The sequence below is a fragment of the Clarias gariepinus genome, chromosome 5, assembly GCF_024256425.1.
Source record: "Clarias gariepinus isolate MV-2021 ecotype Netherlands chromosome 5, CGAR_prim_01v2, whole genome shotgun sequence".
Taxonomy (NCBI): domain Eukaryota; kingdom Metazoa; phylum Chordata; class Actinopteri; order Siluriformes; family Clariidae; genus Clarias; species Clarias gariepinus.
This window is the reverse complement of record NC_071104.1, coordinates 23,148,556-23,168,857: the sequence shown is the minus strand read 5'-3', so window position 1 is coordinate 23,168,857 and position 20,302 is coordinate 23,148,556. Positions and strand designations below refer to the sequence as shown.

At 36.3% G+C, this 20,302-nt stretch overlaps 2 protein-coding genes across 2 annotated transcripts; one reads left to right on the top strand and one right to left on the bottom strand.

Moving 5' to 3' along the window:
- Window positions 1–2: 2 nt before the first annotated feature.
- Window positions 3–9,739, bottom strand: zgc:162944 (uncharacterized protein LOC569993 homolog). The gene is made up of 4 exons (XM_053496749.1): window positions 9,499–9,739; window positions 7,965–8,136; window positions 1,943–2,141; window positions 3–321 (listed from the first exon to the last, which is right to left on the bottom strand). Exons 1-4 carry the CDS (start codon window positions 9,604–9,606, stop codon window positions 126–128), a joined length of 675 nt encoding a protein of 224 aa, XP_053352724.1. The 5' UTR covers window positions 9,607–9,739; the 3' UTR covers window positions 3–125.
- Window positions 9,740–9,892: 153 nt separating this feature from the next.
- zgc:152951 (uncharacterized protein LOC569013 homolog) lies at window positions 9,893–19,641 on the top strand. The gene is made up of 9 exons (XM_053496747.1): window positions 9,893–10,168; window positions 12,952–13,199; window positions 14,227–14,314; window positions 16,885–16,967; window positions 17,143–17,340; window positions 17,443–17,580; window positions 18,083–18,172; window positions 18,266–18,409; window positions 18,549–19,641. The coding sequence occupies exons 2-9, from the start codon at window positions 12,960–12,962 to the stop codon at window positions 18,675–18,677; spliced, it is 1,110 nt and encodes a 369-aa protein (XP_053352722.1). The 5' UTR covers window positions 9,893–10,168; window positions 12,952–12,959; the 3' UTR covers window positions 18,678–19,641.
- Window positions 19,642–20,302: the final 661 nt, after the last annotated feature.

Sequence of the window (20,302 nt, the reverse complement as noted above, 5' to 3'; positions counted from 1 at the left end):
GGTGCATTTTATTTTACACACTAGTGCAATTTATTTAGGAAATTCTACTTAGCAGTTATAATGCGCATCACCGTAGGATAGCAAAGCTCTTCATTTGATATGCTTTTTGTGGTGCCAGTGTGCATTCAAGCAAGTTTGAGAACATCCTGAGTCATCACACCAATTCCATCAAAGATCTCATGGAGAGGTGCCTTGCACATAAAGGCACCTGTGGTGACTAGCTTATTTTTTACATCCACATGAGCTTCACTGACATTTTTGCAGATGTGTTTACAGCCCAGCTGGGTGATGGCTTCTGCAGTCTCTGGTACATCAGGAGATCTTTAAAAAATAAAAGTAAAAATAAATAAAAATTCAACGCTTTCTCATTAATTGCAGGATGTTTGTGTCTTCTTGCTTTACAGAATGATTAAATAAGTAGAGAAATATAAAAATATGGAAAAATTTAAAGTTTAAATTGCCAGAAAATTAAAGATCTCTTCTTAATGCTAACTTAAGTTGTTACACAAATTGTCTCCTACAGGTCATGTTGAAGCACCCTGAATACTTGAATGATTTTTCAATGATGACACAACAGATAATAAAAATAATACAAGAATTACAAACTAAATCTTTTATTTTTAAATCTCTATAACTAATCTAAACTACAGTAACACATCTTTCAACAATAATAATAATGGTCTAAAAAAATAGCATCAGCTTTGTTGTGGTGACTTGTCTTTCAGTCAGGGCGGGGAAAAAAGTTAGACCGAGTTAGAAGATAGCGACAGAAGATAATTAACAAAAGCTACAGGTTCTTTAATCATCAAAAATATTGGTCATTACATGTTGGCAACTCTGCAGTCGATTACACAAGACCATGATGAGAAAATGTCTTAAAACTATTATTTTGCATCAAGTGGAGGGGTGTGACATTCTCACATAGTTCTAAGGGCAGGGTTGCTACTGAGTTTTAAAAAGTTGATTCAAAGTTTTTTTTTTTTACATATTTAAAAGTTTTCCCCCTGATGGAAACTACCAATTAAAGCTAAATAATAATAACCCCCAAAAAATTATTCAGAACAAATCCAATACATTTTTAATAGTATTGGCAATCTGTGAACCGTTGTGAAAATGTTATTGTTATGAAAACTCACTTCAAATTTTGGACTCAGGAAAGAATAAACTCTTCTTTTAAATACGTTTCAGTGTGACCTGGTAAACTGAATACTAGATTAAATTTATTATCTGACCACACACAAGATATGTGGGATTAGTAACAACATATGCATATGTTGATGTGTGTTGTTAGTGGTTGATGGTTAATTGAGTCCTAAGACATTATACACAGGGTCAAGGTAGAAAATGTAGGTACAAATCATGGTACAAATAAATTGTTAATTTTTTAATGTAAAGTTAGGGTACGTAATAATGACTACTTGAACTAAAACTTGATGTTAAAATGTGTTTAACCAAATTATGATACATTTTAAATTACATAAAAAATAATAGCCTACTCTCTTAGTAACAAAAAAGACAAGATACCACACACAAACTGGAAAATGCATAATGTTTCACAAAACCCAAAATTCTTTGGCAACACCAAAGGAATTTCTGCAACACAGCATTTTGCAACAATATGTAATTATATAATTGTGGTATTTTCCTTATCACAGAACCTAGAAGAAAAAGGAAATTTAACAGCACTGACTCACCGAAGCACTCCAAGTGGAGGGAAAAGACAGTGGTGCATTTTATTTCACGCCCTTGTACAATTTATTTAAGAAATTCCACTTTGCAGTTATAATGTGCATCACTGTAGGATAGCAAACCTCTTTAAAAATATTGCTGACTATGTTGGAAACTTTATCCCCCATGAAACAGCTGCCAGGCATTGGAGCTGATGTAAATTGTGATAAGTTAATTAAGGAGCTTTCACATTTAGAAAAGGCAGAAGTAATACCTTTCATCTTTGTCATTGCCAACAGTGACTTCACAGCCAGGGAAGACCTTAGCCGCCAGGACTGGAGAGATGCAGCACAAGCCAATGGGTTTTTTCTCAGCATGGAAGGCTTGTAATACTGCTTTAACCTGCTCATTCACACTGCAGTCTTTGCCTTGAACTGCCCAGCTGCACAGGTTCTTTGCAACTCCAAAGCCTCCTGCCAAACAAACAACCATCAAATGTTTCCCCACACATTGATTTCACACTTGTTTTTTTTCCTCCAGGAAAACAATGCAATCTGCAATCGAGTAACTAGTAGCAGACCGCTCCCTTGTATGCTACCGTTCCTGTGCCTGTTTGTTTTGGTACTGTGGGAGCGGTATACTGAGAGGCAATAAATGCAGTGGTGTCAGCTGCCGTAAAAAGAATAAGAAGGACATACTGATGGTCGCACATGCTGGGTCACATCATCTGCAGAGAAAGGCAGGTTCCCATGAAAAATGGGCTCTTTAAAAAAAAAAAAACAAACAAACAAAAACTACAGGAAGATTAACCCTTAAAACTTAAGTGGCACAGATCTACGTCACAAACAACTTGCCCGCCATCTTACAATTAACGTTACCACACTCTTGTTAATGTGACAGAGCATTTATGCCAGGTTCGCTTAAACACTTTGTAATATATAAAAACAAAAACGTGAGCAAACTAAATCCTTTTTAACTGTTTATTCTCCACTATTCACCAAAACTGAACTTAAAAAGTGCGGAGGCATTTTTTCCCTCTGGGTTTGCCATAGAGGCTAGTAGTAATGGTGGAACAGCGCTGCAGTTATTTGTTTGGACAAGAAAAGAAGAGATTGTTGTGGATCATTTTCTTTCAAAGATTTTTTAAAACCGGATTATCTTTGACTGGACATATTCTATGGACTTCTCACCCTCCGTCATCGGCCTTCATTAACCCCGCTGAGACCGAACCATACTCGGTATACTCTGATAACACGCATACAATAAACAGGACACATACCGTTTATTATATATAGTTTATATACATTGTTTATATCTTTGTTTGGTTGTTGTGCACCTTTCTTGTTTACTCTATTAGTTTTGTATAATACATGTTTGTTTTACTTGTTTGTGCTCACCGGCCTTTTAACGCAACACCGACACAAAGATAAAAAAAAACACAGTTAATACAAAATTAGCTGGTCATTACGCGTAAAACCATCTTTTCTATTTATTGACGAGTCTCCAGAGCCGTCGTTCAGTTATGGTCATGGGCATTTCGTTTTCCGACACACGCTGTAGAGGTTGACCAGGCATAAATCACCGCGCCATCTGACCAATCACAGCAGTGCGGGCTCACAGAAAGGAGGGGTTAGACAGACTGAATCTTCAAACTGCTTTACACGAGTCGTTTACGAATCATTTAAAAATGGGGTAAAATTAAATCTATTTTTAAAGAAAAAGATGTAAACCTGTTTGAGACTCATTAAGCAATATTAGCAACCTTAAAATGGCATAATTGGACCTTTTTAAAAAACGTAGAACTCACAAAAACAGGCATATCATTATTCTTAGGTCACAGAAACAACCATAAAAACGACTGATGTTTCTTTCGTATTTTTTGTTTCGTTAATGTTTGTATAATTGGTTAAAATAAAATAAAACTCTTTTTGCATATTGCCTAGGTTGTGCTAAAAAAAAAAGGCAAACTATATTGTTTTTTTTGCATCGCAATTCAAAAAATGCCTAAAGAATGCTATGGGGTTTTAGGACAAAACGATCTAACAAACCATGCCATCTTTGTATACCAAAGAGTGTTAGGTTCTAAAGCTAAAGTACATCTTACTTTTCACATATGGGTAGAAGGAGGGGATGGTTTTCAGGTTGAATCTCTAAATGTGAAATTACTCGAAATATCAAATAAATAAAAAATGTGAAAAAAAATGTGTAAATTTCATTTGTTGTATATATTAAGACCACTTTTGTGCTGGCAGATAATGCATGTTTCAGATTGGTTGAATAGATGGATAGATATAATGTTTCATATCATTCGGTATCGGTAATTATTGAATATTTATGAATATAGACCAGTAGAAAAAAAATAGAATTTAGCCACTTTATTTTTATTTGCCAACATTACTAAGGTAAATAATTTTAATAGTCAAAAACAAAAATAAAGTAAACAAAAATATCTTGTTTCTTATGTCTTATAATAAACTAAATATAAGTGTTAAAGAGACTCTTAAAAAAATAATAAATAAATAAAAGGTTACATAGTGTGCAATTGTAAAGTGTAAACACTGAACACTAAAGCAAACTCTGAGGCAGATCAACATCTGTAAGATGTCAATAACAATACACAGTAAACCTTAAACTCTTGTAAACAAAGCAAATTACAATAATAAAATATGAACTTTAAAGGGGTCATACGGGCCTACATGCACTTTTTCAAGCTGTTAGGACTGAAATGTGTGTTAGTAGAGTGTGTACACACCCACTCTACAATGATAAAGAGCTGCCCAGTGATTTTCTTTGCATTTATTAAAATAACATGCCCCTTCTGAAATCAGGCCAATCTCAAATGCCTGTCAATGTGACGCCACACCAACAGAGGCCGCTCCTACTATAGTTGATTTACACTGGTGTTTTAGCAAAGACCCGCCCCGAGTGAGAAGAAGCTGTCGGCCATTGTTTTTCGCCACTGGAGCAAAATGTTGCCTAAGCGAGTGTGGTGTACAGTTGTTGGGTGTAATAGCAAACACAGCAGTCGTCATTCACTACCGACATCTTAGCCGCTGAGGATGCAGTGGCTGAATTTTGTTTTTGAAGCTAACGTCCCCGCCGATCTACCTAAATGCGTTCATGTTTGCGCTAATCACTTTTCACCAGACTGCTTTATAAACGCGGGTCAATATAAAGCAGGTTTTGCTAGAAAGCAGCTCCTAAAAAACAGATCTGTACTAACGCTTCGTGTTCCTGCTTCATCTTCACCAGGCTTGGTAAGTGTGATTTCTTTTTCTATGAATCTTTGCAGATCGCCTTTTCTAATAATCAAGATGAATGCGGAGTGTAAGTTAACTTGTTTTTATGTGTTATGTCGTTTTCTCTATGTACATCCATCTCTATATAATTCCTAATCGGCCGTTTATAATAAACAATGCATTAAGGTGATTGTCTAGTTGCAAACTGTGTACGTAGTTGGAAAAACTATATTATGCTTACCTTTGTAACGTTAGATGGTTTATAACGATGTCTGTCAAAAATTAAGAGGTCATGTAAACACATCAGTAAACACATCGCGTTCGTATCTCTCTAAGTAAGCTTCTCTGCTTTTGTCGTTGTTAATTCATGCCCATGCAGTGATGAGAAAGACAGATCGAGTCAATGCATGTCCATTCTTTTATTTTTTTGCGTTGTCAGGCGATATCACAAACTTCTGGGTGGGTTCCATACTTAAATCAAACCAAAAACTACTTAAGAAAACAGCCTCAGGCTCTATATTCCAGCGTTTTCCAGTGTGGACTGCATTACCCACAAAGCATTGCCCGCACTGCGTTGTGGGTAATGCAGTCCAAAGCGTTGCCCACACTGGACTACACTCCTGTGTCTATACCCCACGTGTGTTGTGAAGACACCCCCCACAGAGCTGAGGGGCGGGCTCAGCAGGGCTCATAAGCATTTAAAGGAGCATGTACTGAAACAGGTTGCTGAGAACAAAGCTAGTTTTTACCAGGTAAAAGTAGTGTTTTTTTTTTTTTTTTACACAACCATTAAGAATTTTTAATTAAAGTAGGCTATATTACAAACTTTTTATTAGGACCCTAAAGAATCATATTAACATTTAATAAAAAATGGGACTGGAAGACCCCTTTAAAGTAAAGGAACCAACCATCATTATTCACACATATACTGTACCTGTACATTGCAACATTACAAATTGTGAGCAAGAAAGGCAAGCTGGTTCACTCTATCTTTGAATTTAATGCTGGACAAGTACTGTACATATGACTACATCACCCCCTGGGTTAAAAGTTCTTTCTGAGGGGGGGGCTGGTGGCTGGGATGCAAGTATTTTTTGCAAGCTTGTGTAGCACTACATCCAAAGAAACTTTATCTGGATGATTATGCAACTATTAATTAACTTTACTCACAGATAGCGGAGTGTAAGCGGCGGCCAAAACACCGCGACCGAGTCCAGTTGTTGAGTGAAGCGACTCACCATATTCGCCCCGCTGTCAGTCGTGATGCACACTTGGTTGCTTTCATTCAGACCCCATGAGAGCAGTGTGGGTTACATCATTGTATTGCTTGGAGGATTTTTCATAAGGCATTGTTGCTGAGTATCTCCATCGCACACGCAAGTTGCTTGTGTTTTCATACTTGGCCGTGGCATTTTTTGTTTAGTTTTTTTGCAAAGCTTACACACAAAATTGTTCTGGTGTTGATCAGAAGAAAAGAAACCAAAAAACTGGTGAGCTGATGCATCCTTTTTGATTCACAATCTCCTCCCTGCTGCGTGACACGGCACCCATTTTCGTGTGCATTATTCTGGTGATGACACACAACGTGACGTGGCTGCGTAAGCTTATTGGCCATTTCCTGGTCACTCGTGGCACGCTCTTTCATTGGGAGATCTGATAGGCTGTTGAGATTAAGGCAAGACGCCCGCTCAGTCTGCCAGCCGCATTTTATTATAGCGCTTCATACTGAACATTTATTTTTATTGTTATCGACAATAGTGTACCGTAAATAAATACACAGACCATTTTATTGCCCAGCCCTCTATATGTACACACACATACACACAGTGAGGTCAATAAGTATTTGATTACCCTGTGATTTTGCAAGTTTTCTTACTTAGAAATCATGGAGGGGTCTACAATTTTCAGCACAGGTGCATTTCCACTGTGAGAGACAGAATAAAAAAATCTGGAAATCACATTGTATGATTTCTTAACAATTTATTTGTAAATTACTGCTTATCAGCCAGATTTCTGATCCTCAAAGACCTGTTATTTTGCTTTTAAATAGTCCAGCTACACTCTGCTTATGATTCTAAATTAGTAGCACCTGTTTGAGATCGTTAGCTGTTATAAAGACACCTGTGCACCCCATAATCAGCCAAAGTCTAAGTGGATACATGGGTTATCAATGATGCTAAGAATGGTAAAGAATCAGCCCAGAACTACACAGGAGGAGCTGGTCAATGCCGTGAAGAGTGCTGGGACCATCATTTCCAAGGATACTATCAGTAATACACTAAGACGTCATGGTTTAAAATCTTGCATCGCACGGAAGGTTCCCCTGCTTAAGTCAGCCCCGTCTGAAGTTTGCCTGGCCCCAGGCCCGTCTGAAGTTGCCCTGGGAACATCTGGATAATCCAGAGGAGTCATGGGAGAAAGTCCTGTGGTCAGATGAGACCAAAATAAAACTTTTTGGTCTTGCCTCCATTCGCCATGTTTGGAGTAAGAAGAATGATGAGCATCATCCCAATAATACCATACCTACAGTGAAGCATGGGGCTGGAAGCATTATGCACTGGGGGTGTTTTTCTGCACAGTAGACAGGACTGCACTGTATTAAGGAGAGAATGAACGGGGCCATGTATTGTGACATATTGGGCAAAAACCTCCTTCCCTCAGTCAGAGCATTAAAGATGGGTCGTGGCTGGGTCTTTTAACCCACATAAATTGTTAAAAAAAAATCATACAATGTGATTTCCAGATTTTTCTTTTTAGATTCTGTCTCTCACAGTGGAAATGCACCTATGCTGAAAATTGTAGACCCCTCCATGATTTTTAAGTAAGAAAACTTGCAAAATCACAGGGTGATCAAATACTTATTGACCTTACTGTATATATATATATAAAAAATAAAATAAAATTTTGCATTTCAGAAATACCAGTTACAAATTACATAACTGAGGCAAATTATCTGAAAAATGTAAGCAAAATTCTCACCTTTTTTTAAATACCTAGAAACGAATAATTTCAAGGAAAACATATCAGTTCATTAAAAAAAATTTTCACTGCTCTAACCTGGGAAAATAATGGCATCAAAATCCTTTACGCTGAGTTCAGACAGATCTTGAATATCACCTCGTGCAAGTCTAGCACTTTCCACAAGCACATTGCGTGTCTCCTCAGTAGGGGCACCTTTCACGTGATCCACCACATGCATCTGAGCAATGCTGGGTGCAAATATTTTAACCTAGAACAGTGAGAAAAATAATTATTAAGTATATTTTACCTGTCATAGCAGCTTTGCAAACCCTAAGGACATTTTTACATACTATTTCAGAAGCGGCCCTGGTCCTGGAGAGCCGCAGCCCTACATTTTTTCAGATTATCACATTATGCACTACTCACTGCTGATTACCTGGATCATGTGTATTTAGTTATAAATTGGAAGGAATGATCACTTGTTTGTGAGTGACAGAGGCTTTGATTCAATCCAATAAAGTGACCAAACAGAAAATGGAAAGGGGACATTATACGCAAGTGAGAATCTTAATTAAAAACAAAAGAAAATAATTTCTCCAGCTAAAAAATGTACTCAATGAAAAAAAGGTCATAATACCTTATGGAAATAAAGTAGGGTGTTTTTAAATATAAAAACAATATAAAGCTTAGGCTTTCTGGTAAGTCATTTTATACAAATCTGGTACTCCAATATATTTATAAACATTTTACTAAGATAGGGCCAAGAGTACACTCAACAAACTGCAGTCTGATACCTCATCCATATCCAAATGCACATGGGCAGTTAGATTTATGTATAAACAGCTAAATGTTTAACTGTGCTTCTTCAGCTTAAAGTAGGCCAGATAAGTGTAATGGTAAGGTTTAAAAATTTTGCCATTAATTTAAGGGTCAATATAAGCACATTTATCTCCTTGGAAAAAGTATGTTAAATAAGTAAGTTTCTAATTTTAGAAAACATTTAGGTAAAGTATTTAGTATATTAAAATTATACTTGGATGTGCTCCACAGATCCTACACTGATACTCACAGCACTAGATAGATCAATAGAGGATATTAACATTTTAGTATACTATTACATACCTATCTGTTTAACATACATATTTAAAACACAATGCTTGTGGTAAAACAAACATTAATTATTATTAGCCTAAAACAATAGTCATTGGCTTGCAAAAAGCAAATTAGAAGATTTTGATAAAAATAAAAAATAAACTTTAAACGGTCGTTTTACAGCAGTCCAGCTCATTCATTACGCCCTCTAGCAGTCAAAAGAGTCATTTATCCAGCTCCATTTTCTAATTACCTCATTTTGACAAATGATAAAACGAGTCAGAAAGGTTGAAATGTAAGCGTGAAAATTAAAAGCGTAAAAAAAATTAAGTTTTTTTTTTTTAAAGTCGGTCATAGAAAGAAACTATCACAGAAAGAATACACTTTTAAATGTGCTGTTAACTATTTCTTAACTATTTTTCTATTTATGCATTTGTAGGTTCCATTAGGGTAAGTCATTATTTCCACATGTCCTGTATTCTTCTAGCTCCTTACCATGCGCAGAAACGTGTGTGCAATTAAAATAGGAGGAACTTACACTTGCTCCATTTCGGCTCAAATGCACCAGCACTGCAGATGCTTCGTGGATTTCAGTGCCGTCGAAAACGCCACAGCCTGCCAGAACTACAGCGACACGCTTCGCCATGTTGTTAAATAACGTTTTATAAGAATTTAAATAAGAATTGTCGCACTTCAATAAAAGAGAGACCTGACAGAGGAATCAAAGTGGGAAGTGCTGAAGAAATGGCCTTCACTATCCGCGAAAAACTCTTCAATACTAGCGCCACAGCTGGTGCGGAGAACAATGTACTGTACAGCCGAGAACGCGCCTGCTTGGGCTCTTAATGTGAAAACTGCGGGTGCGTTGGAGAACATCAGCTTTTAAAGAGCTGCGCAGGACTGTCTGCGCTACTGCGTTACCTGAACTCATCTACAACATCTTGTCGTTACGGTAGTGCAGGGTCCTCAAATAGCACAGTATAATAAAGGAGCGCTGCAAATGATTCTATGGAAAAAGCACAGAATTACTGTACTAAATTTATAAGATGGAAATCGCGATTTGAAACCTGCTAGTATAGTATAGTGTCAGAACATTAGCATCACTGATACTGTTACCTGCCGGGATTGAGTTTCAGGGTGAGAGTCGTCTGTCACTGACTTCCAGTGTAATGGAGAAACTACGTTCAAAGCAGCTGCTAGACTGACAGGTAGGTAATGAGCTGTTATTAGTCGTAATCGTGATCAGAATACTGAGGAAAAATTAATGGATGAATGGATGGATGAGGGAAGAAAAGATGAAGCACTTACTAGCCTGCGCTTATCACCTGATTGTAATCATGCAGTACCCCATAAATTAGAATAAAATCCATCAGAATTACCTGCCTATCCCCAAGACTGTCAGACTATAGTCCTGGCTGGCCACAGCTCTTTAACTTGCTGCCTTCTCTAACATTGTCTGATTGGTTTGTGTAAGGAAACGTTTTAAGGACTGAATATAGTTGATTTAGACAGTGATGAGAAATATTTATGCATTTCCTTTTTTTTCCCTCTCATGAATAAACTGTGCAAGCTAATGTGGAAACTATAAAACTATTACTCTGTGATAAATTATTTTATACCTTAGTGCATTTGAGTGCATTATTTTGATTTGTCAGAATGAATATTAAATATATATAAACTATTTCTATAATTTTTGGAAGCGGTCTCCAGTCTTAGTATTTTATAACAATATATATATATAATTTATTTATTTATTATAATTTATTTATTTATATAAGAGATTGGTAAGGGGAACAGTTTTTATAATGGTTATACAGTGAGGTCAATAGGTATTTGATTGATTGATTTTGCAAGTTCTCTTACTTAGAAATCATGGAGGGGTCTACAATTTTCAGCATAGGTGCATTTCCACTGTGAGAGACAGAATCTAAAAAGAAAAATCCGGAAATCACATTGTATGATTTTTTTTAACAATTTATTTGTGAGTTACTGTGTCAAATAAGTATTTGATCACTTGCTTATTAGCCAGATTTCTGACCCTCAAAGACCTGTTAATTCGATTTTAAATAGTCCAGCTACACTATTCTCATGATTCTAAATTATTAGCACCAGTTTAAGTTAAGTTAAGCTAAGTTAAGTTAAGCCTTTATTTGTCATATATACATTACAGCACAGTGAAATTGGGGTCAGAGCGCAGGGTCAGCCATGATACAGCTTGTGGTCATTAGTTGTCATAAAGACACCTATGCACCCCACAATCAGCCAAAGTCTAGGTAGCAACATAGGCAAAACCAAACAGCTGTCAAAAAACACAAGAGACAAAATTGTAGACCTTGGTGAAAAAAGAACAACTGTTGGAGCAATTGTCAGAAAATGGAAGAGGCCCTCGTCCAATGGAAGATGTCCCTCGGACTGGGGCCCCACGGAAGATCTCACCTCGTGTGGTATCAATGATACTAAAAATGGTGAAGAATCAGCCCAGAACTACACAGGAGGAGCTGGTCAATGCCGTGAACAGAGCTGGGATCATTGTTTCCAAGGATACTATCAGTAATACACTAAGACGTCATGGTTTAAACTCTTGCACCGCACAGAAGGTTCCCCTGCTTAAGTCAGCCCATGTCCAGGCTCGTCTGAAGTTTGCCAGGGACCATCTGCATGTTTCAGAGGAGTCATGGAAGAAAGTCCTGTGGTCAGAGGAGACCAAAGTAAAATTTCTGGGTCTTGCCTCCATTCGCCGTGTTTGGAGGAAGAAGAAAAATGAGTATCTTCTCAATAATACCATACCTACAGTGAAGCATGGGGCTGGAAGCATCATGCTCTGGGGGTGTTTTTCTGCACAGGGAACTGTGCTGTATTAAGAAGAGAATAAACGGGGCCATGTATTGTGACATACACTATTAGGCAAAAACCTCCTTCCCTCAGTCAGAGCATTAAAGATGGGTCTTCCAACCTGACAATGACCCAAAGTACACAGCCAGAAAAACCAAGGAGTGGCTCTGTATGAAGCATATCAAGGTTCTGGAGTGGCCTAGTCAGTCTCCAGACCTAAATACAATAGAAAATCTTTGGAGGTAGCTAAAAAGTCTGTGTTGCTTAGCGACAGCCCCAAAACCTGACAGATCTAGAGAAGATCTATATGGAGGAGTGGTCCAAAATCCCTCCTGCAGGGTGTGCAAACCAGGTGAAGAACTACAGGAACTGTTTGACCTCTGTAATTGTTACCAAAGGCTGTACCAGTTGTTGTACCAAATATTATTATTTTTTGACTCAATTGATCAAATACTTATTTGACACAGTAACTCACAAATAAATTGTTAAAAAATCATACAGTGATTTCCAGATTTTTCTTTTTACATTCTGTCTCTCACAGTGGAAATGCACCTATGCTAAAAATTGTAGACCCCTCCATTTTTTATAAGTAAGAAAACTTGCAAAATCACAGGGTGATCAAATACCTATTGACCTCACTGTACTGTATGTGATCTCATGAACTATAACCACCAACATCATCATTATCATCATGCCATCAGTCATATTGTGGCATAGAAAGAACGAAACACTTTGTGACATGCTGCTGACATCATATAATTTTTTATTCTTTCTTTTTAAAAAGTTGCAGAGTTCTGAATGGCAAACTAGCTGCTTTCTGAAAAAAAATAAATAGCTTTACCTTGATGTATGATGTTAAATTTGAAGACTGAATCTGTGTCATTTATTTAATTAGTAACAAATTAAACTCTTGTCTGACCCATATCCGATTTCATATCCACTCATCTTTCTAGGTGAACCATTAGAGTGTCTCCAAACATTATTATTATTATTCTTTTGCTCATATTTAACTACTACTAATTAGGATTCAGTAAAATCTCATTTTTAGGAGATACAGTACCTTACAAGATTTAAACAAGAAAACAGACAAAGCTAAAAAAAAACAAAAAAAAAAACAGTACAAACAACTTGTTTTATGGATTGGATGTTCTCTCCACAGGTGTATTAATGGCTTTGTTTGGGAACCAAATAGCAGGAAGGGTTACTGTGTTCTCGGTGCCAGGATGCCCGCAATGTTTACAAGCCAAAGATACTTTACAGGCACTGAATCTACCAGTGTGTGAAGTGGATGTGAGTCATGATGCAGCTGTACAGGCTTGGCTGGATAAAATGACTGGCAGCAGTACTGTGCCGCAGATATTCTTCAACAACGTCCACATAGGAGGAAATGAGAGTCTTCAAAAATTGGTGGGTGAGCAAAAGTGGATAATCCAAGCTAGCAAACACTAGCACGAAAACAAGAATTTAATAATAATAATAATAATAATAATAATACATTGTCATATACAGAATCCTATAATTAATATTACGCTTTTTATGCTTGTCAAAAAAGAAAGCATTACTTTATTTGTGAAAATTGAGACTAGCTGGCTAAAAGGAAGAAAAAGAATTTCAAAGATTTCATTCAGTCACCTTTAGCTTTGATTATAGCACACAATGTGTTCGCCAGTTCGCCATTATGCTCCCAGAGCCACTCTTTCACAGTTTGAGTCCTTGAGCCCTGTGTCACCAGGGAAGAAAAACTTAATTGATTTAATAACCTGGTCATTTAGTACATTGAGATCATTATCTGACTTAAGTATATTGCTACATACAGTAATGTTGCTAGGTCTAGCCCTGAGCAACTAAAGCAACCCCAGATCATAACATTGCCTACAGAAGCATGTACAGTGGCCACTATGCCTGATTTGTACATCACGTCATGTGCTTCCCTTTTTACCCTCATGCTCCCTGATAACCTTTTCCCATTGCTCCAAAGTCCAATCTGTATGCTGTCTAGCTAATTCGTGCTTTTTGTTTTCAATTAATTATTTCCTCATGACAACAACTGTTTAGTCCCAATACTGTGAGTTCTCATCACATTATGCGCATTTGGAAATGCTCGTACTTTCATTATTAAACATAGCTCTAATTTTTACTATTGATATTTTACCATGCAACGTCAAGTATTTACAGTAAGTAATTTCAATTCATGATTTTTTTCTGATCACATTGCTTCCACAGTGTTGATGGTTCAGCACAGTCCTTCCAGGCTGCACATTAATAATGTGTTAAAAGGTTCTTAACCCAGTTCCACTGATTTCAAATCACCTCAGTTCTTTTATCTGCTTGATGCAGTCCCAGAATTTAAATGTCTTGAAATGGCAACTTTATTTTTGCCAGGCATGTATGTTTATACATGACATGTATACATAGCTTTTTGTCTTTTCTTTAGGCCCCTAAGGAACTTAAAGCACTGGTCCGTATGGTGAATGAGAAGCCTTTGCCCCCCGATGCCCTACCAGTACCTGCAGGAAACATTTGTGAGTCTGAGGAGAGGGGTAGAGGAAGCTAGTGTGCACTTTGCATGTGGGCTGTTACCTTCAGGTTCTCTACATGCCTGTTTGTTTATTTCCTTTCACATTAAGAATGAGGAATGAGGACATGCGGAAATGCAATGTTCATGACAATCTGTCTGTTTTAATAAAACTGGACAAATTTTCTCTTTGGAATGATTCCCAGCTGCATGTGCAGGTACAATCTGTATCTCCCGGAACGCTCTCTGTAGTCACATCAGCAGTTACAGTAGCTAGTTGGTTGAATTCAAATTCACATCATCTGTTATCCCAGGCTCTATTTACAGACTGTGAGAGGGAATCTTCTGGAAACAGTGTGGATGAATGAGGAGATGGGGATAAATTGACAGCCCCCAGAGGTGGTTGATGGTGTACAGAAACAGATGTATAGACACAGAGCTGATGAATTGGTTGTAATAAGATATTAGGAGGATTTGACATGGAAAAATTAAATATGGGTAGGCAAGTATAACAGCTTAATAAAAGTAAAAAGGTATTATAGTTTAACATACAGTATATTCTTTCATATTATGTTTATTTATAGTGTATACATTGTTAAGAATAAGTATGTGAACTGTTTAGAATTGTATGGCTTTCCGCATTACAGTAATTTATCATAAAATGTGTTCTGAACTTTATCTTTATTACAATCTATGTGTCAAAAATAATAACAAAAATAAATTCTGATCTTTCATGTCTTTATTGAACACACTCATTCAACAATAAAAATAGTAAAGGAAAAAGTGAGTTAGACATAAACATCATTCAAGAGGAATTTTAGCCCATTTTTCCTAGAAGAACTGCTTTAGCTCTGTCACATTGTTTAGACAGCTCATGTGTAGGACTCTTTTTAAGTCATTCCATAGCATCTCTGTCGGGATGAGGTCTGAGCTCTGATGTTGCCACTCCAAAAGGTGGATTTTGTTTTTTTGAAATCATTCTGTTATGAACTTGCTCTGGTGTTTTGGGTCATTGTTCTGTTGCATCACCCAACTTCCACAAAGTTTCAGCTGGTATTCAGGCATTCTCACATTTTCCTAAAGTTCCTATAGACTGACTTCCAACTGGCCAGGCCCTGACACAGCAAATCATGATGTTAACTTCACCATGCATCACGGTTGGAATTATGTTTTCATTATGATATACAGTACGGGGCCCTTTTTACATCAGATGAGCACAGATGTTAGCCAGTTCCAATGATGCTTTTAAATCTTTGGGGGTTACTCGGGTTGTTTCATTAATGCTCTTTGGGTCATTTTGACTCCACGTTTTGGTAGAGTAGCAACATTCTCTTCATTTGCCTAACAAAGTGTCTTCATTTGCCTAACTGTAGACTGATGAATTTCTAAAGTCTTTGAAATCATTTTGTAACCCTTTCCAGCTTTATGTAAATCAATTCTTGATCATATATCCTCTGAAAGCTATTTTTGGTAAGGCAAGCTCACATACTGTAAGCATATTCTTCTTGTGCAGAGCCACCCAAAACGTTTGTGTGGTTTTTGATAAATCAAACGCGCTCTAGACCACACCTCCAAACAAATTTTTTAAATAAGACTCCAGGTATACTAACAAGTGACTCCAATAGCGTTTTTGAGGTTGTTTACTCAAGGATTCACATACCTGTTCCACTAGTACTATGAGATTTTTATGGTTTTTCTAAAAAAAGACATGAAAGATCAGAATTTTTGTGTTTTAATTTGTCAATACTCTTGACTCTCTGATCTTAGATGAAGATCTGATCACAATTTATAATAAATGAATGCAGAAAACCCTGAGATTACAAAACATTTACATTCCTTTCCTTCCCTCTGTAAATATAAAAGTGGTTTATCAGGGGTTTATTAAATAACTTATTAAATGCTAAAGTCTTCTCAAAAAGGGAAAACAGTCTCTATTAGCCATTTAAAGAATACTATAGACATTTCTTTAAAAAGTTTTCTTAAATAGAGGTCCACGTCGCCTAGTCTTTTAATGTGGCTATATAAAGAACAATTTTATTTATAAGTTACCCTCTGTCATTGGTTTTTACAAACCAAATAACTCTTTATAGAACCTATTTATTTTCTGCTCCTTGCAGATGGCTGTTGTGACATAGTGATCAGAAAAAAGTAGCACCTCATTCAAGTTACAATGCACCTCTCTAAAAGTCTGTGAGAGCATATAGCCCCAATAAATTATACATGGAACTAGAGCAGTTGTGTTTCTTGTTGGTCGTAGAGACTTGTGGTCACTAGTGTTCCTGCAAATGCATTCATCTGTATCCACAGTATACTGTAATACTATTTGACTTTTTCCTTAGAGCCTGTGTAGATAAATATCATATTTTTTCTAATGCCCCTTTTTCTGTATTGACACACCAAACCCACTCCATTTACTGTAAGTGCATATTCTCCTCTAGACCTGCATGTGTTTATAAGCTGCACGAATCAAGACTCCCTTTTAAGCTTGGGAATTTATTGTTCTGTACATGCTCATGCGATATTTCCCTTCAATTTTAGTAAGTGAAGAATAAAGAATATTTATTAACATTATTTCAGCAATTACAGCTTCTGAATTATCTGAGGCCCTGAGGAATCTGATCATGAAACTGTACTCTGATCACCTCTCTGCTGATGGCAAGGTACTAACTAACCTGTTCTAACACGCTGTCTTTCAACAAGTTTAATATAAACGGGTAACATTATTTATTTACTTAACATTACATTAATTTTCTTTAAATGGAGTGGGTTTGGTGTAGAATTCAGATAATTTATGTTATGTGAAGTTATTTTCTTTTTCTTTTCTTTTTTCTGCAGTCAGTAGACTATAGGGCAATGTCTAAAAGCTCATGTTATGAGCGGTATTGTGAGCTGGCTGTGTACCTGCAGCGTGTGGAGCTGCTCTCTCTTACACATGAAGAGAGGCTGGCCTTCTTCATTAACGTCTACAATGCTCTGGTTATCCACGGCTATCTGCGCCTTGGCTTTCCTAAAAACATGTGGCAGAGGTATCGGGTAAGAGAATGCTTTGCTTTAGTCTTGGAAGCTCATTTAAAGCATCCTGATTTACATCGGAATAACTGATTATAAATGGATAACAATGTTACTATTGTGCAGTTCTTCAACTATGTAAGCTACCTGATTGGAGGAGAGGTGTTTACACTGCAGGATATTGAGAATGGTGTGCTGCGGGGAAACAGGAAAGGAGTAGCACAACTTCTGAAGCCCTTCTCAAAGAATGACCCTAGGTTACAGGTAAATAGTTCTAAAACACTTCTAAGACATTATATGTGTTAGCAGTGATTCTGTACTCTGCAAATATAGACTTTTTTGTCTAAATTAATCAATCCAAAACATATTCCTTATATCTAAGAAGCGATAGCAGTCATCCTCAGGATTACTTACTTGTTCTTTTGTCTGCAGTAGAATAATTCATTTAACTAATAAATAGCTGTTTATCAGTCATGTATTTGTTTCTTTGTGGCACGGTATTACCTATTCTACTTGCAACACCATAAAATCTACACAATTAATGAAACTATTGTCTTTTTTTTAGAAGAATATGTGATAATCAGCCGTTACTGTTTCTTCCATTTAAATGTGTTTTTAATGTTATAATTTTAATATAATTTGGTTATTTTTTTTGAATGCTTTATTAACTGTTATTTAAATAGAAGAACCCCTCATTACTTGCTGTGCCATTTAGACGGTGGGGTTAATTGATATTATTTCTGTGTTTTTTTGTCATCCTCATTAGGTTGCACTTCCTGAAGCTGAGCCTCTGATTCATTTTGCACTGAACTGTGGTGCGAAAGCCTGCCCACCCATTAGGACCTACACCTCAAATGTAAACTTCATGCATATTTATAAGTTAGATAGCTTCTTGTTAATTTTAGTGAATCAGCATTAGTATCATTAGAGTGTAATTGTTTCTTAACAGGACATTGTCAGGCAGCTGCGCACTGCTGCTGAGATATTTCTGGAGGCTGATGATGGTTGCATTGTGGATTCTGTGAAAAGAGAGGTGAAGCTAAGCAAGATCTTCAAATGGTACAAGGCAGATTTTGGAGACACTGATGAAAAGGTAATCCATAGTCCAAAGTTTCGACCAGTTTGAGACTCAATGTTCTTCTCCTTGAGCTTGAAACATTACTAAACATTTTAAGCTACATACAGTACAGCATTTGCAAGGCCTGATTTATGAGTTGTCCTCTCCTATGCAGTTGCTGAACTGGGTTTTAAACCACATGAGGGCATCTCAAAAGAAGACAAATCTGAAAACTCTTCTATCTACAGGGAATGTTAAAATAATCTATATGCCTTATGACTGGTCTACCAACAACACACACTGATTAAAACTCTACTACTAAGAGTTTAGGGCTTCATGGTGACCTGACGAACTCTGATAAGATCATATTTTCTTTAGAAAATGCATGAGTGGACAGATATTTTTACTACAGTTGTACGATAAAAATAATAAAAAAAAAAAACAGAAAAAGCTGGCCTTGCTTTCAAGGTATGACTATGCACCTAGAATCGTAACAATAACTCCTCTACACTTCAAAGGGCAAACTTTCCTACCAGTAGTTATCCTAAAAGTACAGTATACTGGACGTTACACTTCCTTTATGATTCTTTAATTTGTGTTAACCAACTTCATCTTTTTTAAACTGTTTTAAACAATATGAATACCTATAGATTACAATTGTATAAACCCAGAATGGATTCATTATTCTTCCTATCAGGAATTAAATCAATGTGAAACTGCCTAGCTAATATTGCATTGATACTGTTGCATGATCCTGGGTTATATAATTCCCACAGCAATATTATGCACTGATGAATAAATTATGATAACGCTGTCTTTAAAAAAAAAAGCATGTGTATCCTCTGGTTTCTGACAGGAATAAATTAATAGAAAATTTACACTTCTGGTCTCTGTTTAAATCTGATTGTGAATAATTTTGTAGACCATGAACTGGTTGCACTTCCCATCGTATGCAGCTGGAGTCACTGTAGAACTTCTATTTTCATACATCTTTCCAAGGTGCCACTGAATTGGTATATTTTCTTTTAAACACAAATTCATTATGTTTACTAAGGAAACTATTATAGAATGAATACTTAAAAGGTTTATGTTTTGGATATTTAATGGAGTAGTTTAAGAGAGATATTGAATGTTTTTTTTCCTCCTTATATTCCACTGCACTGAGATAATGTGCATGAACTTAAAATTACACACATTGTATGCCTATTAAATTAATTGTCATTACTTATTGGCAATAATTAGTTACACAGGTTTTTTATTCATATTCAAGAAATATTTATATAAATAAAAAAGTGAATTATTACATGAGTAATAAAATTATATATTGCATGAATGGTAGCATGTTAATTATACTATGTATAATAACAAATGTATCATGTATTTGGCATGTATTATATCATGTATTTGGCATGTTTATTTTCCAGACATTCTTTAATATCTTTACATATATTAAAGATTTAACATGAAATAACTTTTTACATAAAAATTTATTTAAATACCATTACAGATTATACTGGAAAGCACATATGTATGATATTTTTTAACATTCACAAAATATCTTAACTGGTAATCTACTTCCGTGAACAGACAAATGCCTTGTCAGTTTGTGTGTGTGTGTGTGTGTGTGTGTGTGTGTGTGTGTGTGTGTGTGTGTGTTTAAATACATAATCACTGTCTTTGTCACTCTGAAGTAACATACTGTAAATATGAAAATACTTATAAAATGAATGATTACCCTTTAAACACATTACATTTAAATACACTATATGGCCAAAAGTTTGTGGACACTTGACAATAACACTCATGTTGTTTAGTTGTCATCATTTTATCCAGATTCACCAACAGTTCAGTGAAAATGCACACACAGATGGTCAGGCATCAACAGACAGTTGGCCATACTGTATATTGCATTTGCATGGATAAATAAAC